This window comes from Rhea pennata, chromosome 1, assembly GCF_028389875.1.
Source record: "Rhea pennata isolate bPtePen1 chromosome 1, bPtePen1.pri, whole genome shotgun sequence".
Classification (NCBI taxonomy): domain Eukaryota; kingdom Metazoa; phylum Chordata; class Aves; order Rheiformes; family Rheidae; genus Rhea; species Rhea pennata.
Window position 1 is genome coordinate 121,479,453 of NC_084663.1, and position 7,071 is coordinate 121,486,523.

Here is a 7,071-nt window from a genome sequence, read left to right on the forward strand (position 1 = left end):
GTGATTTGTCTCTGGCTAGAAAAACTAACAGAAAGTGAAAAAAATCTATGCCAGAGCAGTTATGTTCCCTGAGTTTTTCAGTGAGAAGCTCTGTACAGCATCTTAAGGCATTAACCAAAAAACCTGGGGAACAAGAACAGATAAATGTGGCCTTCTCCACTGCTGGCATTGCTGCAGACGTGTGCATGTGAGCTGCCTGCATGGCTTCCCCTCATGGCTGGGAGAGAAGGAGGCCTTTCTGGGCAGTTCAGTTCACCCTATCGGGAATGTCTAAAATAGTCAGATGATTTCCAGCCCAGAAGTGTCTTTTTGTCTCTGAGGACTGTAAATGGAGGCCGGGGTGACTAGCTCAGGTGTGGGTAGCCCACACAGTGGGTGTGAAAATGAAGAGGGTCCCATACTTCTTTCTGCAGCCCTGTGGCTGAAGCTCTGGTGCCCTCCTCTTCCAGGTGCTCTACTACAGCTTTACCTGCTACCTTCAAATCCTCAACAACTTTAGTTGTTGAAACAGGCTTTTAGTCTATTTTTACCAGCTTCTTTTCTCACCAAAATGTCATTTTTAAGGATTCTAGACCGTTTTCCAAGTATATTTTGGCAGCTATGAATTACAGTCTCCTCTGGCCATTTAACATAAATTTCCAAAATTGCCATTGTCCGTTAGGGCTTTTTTATTATGACTGATCCCTAGGTCTTGATTTCTGCGTGCTGTAGCACTACTGACGACTCTTGCCTGTAATCTCAAATGTCCAGAGCAGCTACATAAGCAGCTGCCTTGGCATAGCAGACTGTTGAATTCTTTGTGTCTCAGCACACACAGGTTAATGGTTTTTGCAGGGAAGGCACATTCCTGGGGCCTGCCCAGCAGCAGCAAGTGGTTGGCAAGCATTTGGTCCTTTTGGGGCTAGCCTGCCATCAGTGTGGCTTCATTGGCATCCGTCATTGTGCAGGCTGTTTTGATAGAGGCTGAAGCAGTTATCTGGAGTTCAGCATGCTGTGCTTTACTGGGCTGAGTTTCCAGATTAGATTTTGCAGAAGAGAACACACTATTAAGTCGAGGAGGTGTTACCGGGGTTACATCACAGTACTCTCCATCACCCTTACCGACATGCATCTGATAATTATTCTTGTAAAGCCAAATACTACTGCAGCATGTTTGGCAGCGGACAGGCAGCAGGACCACTAACCTCTGCCTGCATTACTGGCACCACCCCTGCAGAGCAGTCTGGGAGGGTGAGACAAATATCGTTAAGCTGTTACCCGTCTGAGCCTGTTCTTCCAGAATATCTTCTCTCTCACATCCCCCTTAAATGTTGTGTTGCACACATTAGTACATCTGTCTGCACAAAGAAAAGCCTTTTGGTATGTATATGTGGTTCTGCCCTCAAAGAGCACCAACTCTGGAATCCTAATTTCAATCCATGCTGATTATTTGCTATAGCACTACTTAGGATGACCCTTTTCAGTGTGGTTAGGACTACATCCTTAATGTTTCTACATTTGCATTCTTTCTCCCAGCGTGACTCTTGCATAGGCCCCATTAGCTGGTGAATGCACTTCATTGTTGCACCAGATTTTGCAATGTAGTGTTATCATGATTGGGTTATACTTAGGCCTTCCAAATTTAATTGGACTAGACCCTTAAACCTCCCTGAACAAAGACCTTCAGAAGACTGGTCAGTTTATTGCTCATGTTAAAGTTAATATCCTACTGTATTCAAATTATATTCCTGAGCTTATTGTAAATATGAGATAATCAAGTTTTATGAATTTTGCCCACTTGGATAGCAATCATCATAAAAGAGTACTTGAAAAAATCTCTAAGCAGGCAGACTTCTTCATTTCTCTCTTTTCTTCCTGCACAGCTCTACACAAATATTGTTTTCTGCCTAGCCGATGGACATGGCTTGCTCTTAGGACTTACATTACTGATTTTTTTTCTCAAAGAAGATACTCGTAGAGGCTTTTTGTGGTAGTATCACTCAGATGAACCAGGACAACATTTGAGCTGCTGAACACTGAACACACTCAGGAGAAAGCATGCAGACTTGACTGGAGACCCAGGAACTTCTCTCACGTCTAGTAAAACACAACAGGTTTTATTTTAGGTATTGACTTGGGCCACCGGGGCCTGTTTCTTAGCTTGATTTTAGTGCAGCTCTGGGTCAGCAGCCAGAGGCCCATGTTTCATTAGGTGCAGTGCCTAGTGGATTAGGGATCAAATTGTCATGTGCAGCTCCGTGCCTTGCTAGTATAGCGAACGAGGGATGGGCAGCATCCGAGTTACAGCAATGGAGGGACCAAGCAGAGCGAAGAGCAGGAGGACTCTCATTCAGACCAACTTCGTGGTCAGCTAAAAAAGTTACCATTTCCTATGTCTTGAGGGTGGGGGGAAAGCAGCTGCAGCTATGTGAAAGGAAATACTGGTTTCGTTTCAACATTCAAAAGGGTCAGTGGTCTATGTAAAGCCATGTATCATCTAACAAATGCATGGCTTTTATATAAATCAGGCAAGTGTGAGGTAATACTAATACAAATAGTAAAAGGGCTGTGTTTTCTTTCAGAAATGTTACTGACTACTTTCTCATCTGTGGGGCACTAATTTCCTGGGAAAGAAAAATATGAGGCTGTAAAATAAAGAATAATAGAAAATTTATGAATTGTATTAGTTCTTTTATTTCTTTGAAAAATTGCACAGTACTAGACTACTGAAAGAATAAAAGCTGTGATTAACTTTCATTAGAAAGGACTCAATGTGAGGAAAAAAAAAAGACCTAGAAATCATAGCTATTATAGAGTATGAAGTTTGAGTTGGGATGTCTGGCTGATATTTCCTGTTTGAGTAGGTCCAAAGATTGAGAAATTCTTGATGGAAGTTTCTAGTTTAACAAGCTGTGGTGGAAAAGAGGACAAACAGGTTAAGGGATGTATTTTTTTCCCCAGATTACAAGAGGTGTTAGAAAGTACTTGTCTAGCTGTAGCATATCAAAAACAGTGTTGCGCATGTATTAGACAATTTTTAGCAATTGTTTTCCCACCTGTCTTTCAATGTGCTTACTAACTATGATTCCAGTTAGTAAAACTGAATTATGGCGAATTGTTACAGGCACAAAATAGGCTATGAGGTGGATTGGAATCAAATGGGACTACTTATCCATGTTAGATATGCTGAAAGGTGTTTCCCAATAAAAAAAAAATTAAAGAGGGCAGATATCAGAAATTTTTGTTAGGTTCCTATCACGTTTCTAAAGCAAAAAGTGCTTTATTTCTCAGCATAAAGTAGATAGTTTGATAGCTACATCTCTACTGTCAAGTTTGTTGAGGACTTGAGCTTGCATATGAGCCCATCTGCCTGCACAGCCACATAACCTGTGAGTGATTGATCACTAACACCTGCCCTTTATGTGAGACTCTGGTATTTTTAGGATTAAGCTTTTTTCTCACACTCTGGGCAATACTCTGAACTCACACTGGTGAGGAAGGGAGATCTCATCCTGCACATTGCCTGTAACACGACCACTCCCAGCGTTTGACTTGCAGAGCAAGCCAAGAGCAGATACGGTATAATACCCTCCTAGGAGCTGTCATATGTCTCTGGGGAAGTACAGGAAAAGGTTTCATGCAGGTCCTTACCTTCACGCAATGTGCGGCGGTAGAAGCACCAGGGGACACCAGCGGGATGTGGCACAAAACAGCAGCCCTGCTTTTCACACTGCTGAGCTGTGATGCCAGGGTAGCCACAGTTTACTCTGGCTTCAACCTCAGAAGGACATACTTTCCTGACTGTGTAAAACAAACACAAAGGAAGAAGGCCATATTACTTTATGTTTCTTTTTACTGGTACAGTATTGTTCTTCTTACTCTGACCCCTAGTCAGGGATCCAAGGAGCTGTAAATGAGCAAAGCTGACAGCCCAGGTTAAAAGGCCCCTGCCACAGAATCTGTGGTTATCTGTAACCTGCTCATTAAAACTCCTTAGTAGCATGATGGGTAGAGACCTAGGTTCCCTGCTGCACCAAGCGCAGGTAGTTGTGTGGATGATGGTGGGGGTTACAAATCCCTGGTGAAAAAGGGGTTATACCAGCTGGAGCTGCTGAGATGCAGCCAGCTGCCTTGCAGGGTGCAGGGTCTTTGTACCCCCCACGCCCTCAGGGGTACAGCTGGCTGCATTTGTGCCAGCAAACCCAAGAGAGGAACTCAGAGTGCTCACCCCAGAGGGGACCGTCTGCTGTGCTCTAGGGCTTAAAGCGGGGAAAATCCTGCCTGGCGGGCACAGATGCAGCTTTACATTTTTATAGATCTAGTGATGGAGTGAAAAGCCATATGTCCCCCATAACAGCACTAGGGATGTTGGCTTTGGACCAGGGTGTTGCCCAGAAGTGGCCCGATGCAAGGAGCTAACCCCAGTGCATCCTGGCCAATGTAAAAGAGTTGGCTGCAGGGAAGGGGTGGAAGGACCTGCCATCTCTGCATGAAGACTTCAGTTACAGAAAGGAGGTAAGTTGTTTAGGGGGAAAATCACTGTAACTATTCAAGAAAATGAAGGAAAAAATTGATATAGGAGTTCAAATTTTCCAGTAGAGATTTACTGGAAATCCAAGGAGAAAAGGATCTGCCCTGGGGTAGTTTGGAGATTTCACTTGATGATGACTGACAACAAAACAAGAGAGAGAGATAACAACTAAGGGAACTTATACTGTGAACTAGGCAGAAAGGGAAGTAAGTAGCAATTACCAAAAGAGCCTGAAGAAAAGAAAACAAAAAACTAGAAGTTGCAGAATGCAAGGGTCTTTTTAAAAGGCATTAAACAACTGCAGATGGACTCATCTACTGAGGACTTTCTGATTTCTTTGCTGTGCAGTACTAAAGTCCTCATTAGCTACTTAGAAAACCTATTTAAGTAGGTGCTAAAGATCCCTTGCTCAAGACAACAGCTGTCAGTGACACATTTTCAAATGATCAGCTTGGGTTAGTTGATAACTGGAAGCCCGAAGAGAAAGGAAATGGTTGCTGCAAGGAGAAGCAAGATTTGACTCTGCACAGTACTACCAGCAGTTTTCTAATAGATGTCTATGCCCATTTGGCTGGCCTTACAGTAAAAGCAGTTATTCCCTAGTTGTACATATTTCTGCATAATCAAGCAATAGGCAGATCAGTGTTTCTAATATATTACCTCTCCTGTCTTTTGGAGAGAAGCACCAAGGAACGCCAGGGACTGAAGCATTGAAACAGCATCCAGCTCTCCGGCACTGTTCTGCTGTGATTCCTGGGTATCCGCAGTTCTTCCTCTCAGCGGGGGCCATATTACACTGGCATCTTGCTGTTGAGGACAAAACTAGTAAATTACTAGGTGTCTGTTTGTACACTTGCTGCTGAAAGTCCATTCATCAATTATCTATCGGGAACAACCAACTTTCCCTAGACTATGGCAGTCTTGCAAGTATACATTTTCTGTGGCTTGCTGAGATCAGTACATGAGCATTTTTAAATCTGCTACTGGTAAAAAGATAGCAGGTGAAATGCTAGACGTGTTACAGTTGGAGTGAAACTCCCACTGATTTCAGTAAGGTCTGTACTTCACTGATTGAGAATCTGTGGTCTCACCTGCAGCCAGCCCAGCTCAGCACAGTGAGGGTCAAGGATAAAATGGTAAAATATATAACTTCAAACGTTACACCAGTGAATGTTTGTTGTTTTGCCCATCTCACAGATTCGCAGAATATTTGGAGTAGGAAAGCACCTCTTGAGATCGTTAGGTCTAAGCCCTCTGCTCAAGTAGGTAAGCTAGAGCAGGCTGCCCAGGACTGTGTACGGTCAGATTTTGAGTATTTCCAAGGATGGATACTGCACAGTCTCTCTGGGCAACCTGTTTCAGTGTTCAGCCGCCCTCACAGTAAACAAGTTTTTTTCTCATACTCAGGTAGAATTATCTGTATTTCATTTTGTGCCCATTGCCTCTCATCCCATCACTGGCACCACTGAGAATAGTCTATCTCTATCTTCCTTACTCCTCCCCACCAGATATCTCATTTGAAGAAAGAAAGAGTTAGAGATATTAAAATAGGTGGAAGGATGCAAAATCTCTGTCTTCAGATGACCATAAAAAACATACGATCATGTACAAATAGTTACAGGTGTGCTTTCAACATTTTAAGTCCACCTCACAGTCCTCCTCAACCTAGAAATTCTGGAGATACCACTAGAGCTCTGTTACTGAATTACCTACTTTGCACTTTTTGTCTAAATGATTGCCTTTTATTGAGGAGGCAGATAGATTTCTTTGAACTTGTATTCACATGACAAAGTAGCATAAAATAAATGTCAGAGGACTAGAGACAGAGCTAGTTCCTGCAGTCCTTCTGGAGGAAAGGTTTATTTAGTAAACTGGATAAATCATTTCAGGCATTTCTGCACCTCTACCTTTATAGCAGGCTCCTGGTTGTTCTGCTAACATAAGAGTTCTCCTGGAGTCTGTTCCTGATGTCAATATACTACATACACAAGTGTATTTTTTTGCCACAGATTTCTCTGCAAAAATTAAAAAATAGACTCTAGCTTCTGGACAAGTACCAGAGCAAGATATTCACTATTTGATACATAGACTGGAGCTGTCCTCCTGCTGCAATTACAATATCAGTAGCATCAGGCCCACATACATACCCATCAAGGCAACACCAAGCAAGCGTACTTACTTGGTGGCAACCTTGCTTCTGTCAAGGTGCTGAGAGCTACGACGAGGATGATGGAGAGCACACAGATCCCTTTCAGATCCATTGCTGTCAAGAGCCCTCAGGCCACGGACTACTTTGAGCGGGAAGGCAGATGGAGGTGAGGTACTTTCCATTGAAGTAGCTGATTTTATACACTCCTTGTGTTTGCACAGTAAGATCTGATAACATTGTTCCACACAGTACTTCATGTAGAGGTTGTGTTTTTTTTCTTTAATTAGGAAATGTTACCATGTGTATTCTGATATCTCTGATCCCTGAGATAAATTTGCAGGTTCTTGAGATCAATTATATTACTGTGCAACTCTAACTGCCTCAGTCGACTTCATTAACATTAGAGCGTTTC

General features: G+C 42.9%; 1 protein-coding gene across 1 annotated transcript; it reads right to left on the minus strand.

Moving 5' to 3' along the window:
• Nucleotides 1–2,595: 2,595 nt before the first annotated feature.
• On the minus strand, nucleotides 2,596–6,771 carry LOC134140937 (trefoil factor 2-like). The gene is made up of 4 exons (XM_062576737.1): nucleotides 6,686–6,771; nucleotides 5,171–5,313; nucleotides 3,631–3,780; nucleotides 2,596–2,603 (listed from the first exon to the last, which is right to left on the minus strand). The coding sequence occupies exons 1-4, from the start codon at nucleotides 6,769–6,771 to the stop codon at nucleotides 2,596–2,598; spliced, it is 387 nt and encodes a 128-aa protein (XP_062432721.1).
• Nucleotides 6,772–7,071: the final 300 nt, after the last annotated feature.

Excerpts from the sequence above, each read along its gene's own strand:
- LOC134140937 (XM_062576737.1), bottom strand. The coding sequence starts at position 6,771 with ATGGATCTGAAAGGGATCTGTGTGCTCTCCATCATCCTCGTCGTAGCT. Across the intron at positions 5,314-6,685 it reads GCAAGGTTGCCACCAAGTAA|ATGCCAGTGTAATATGGCCC; the intron begins GTACGCTTGCTT and ends CTCAACAGCAAG. Across the intron at positions 3,781-5,170 it reads CTCTCCAAAAGACAGGAGAG|TCAGGAAAGTATGTCCTTCT; the intron begins GTAATATATTAG and ends TGTTTTACACAG.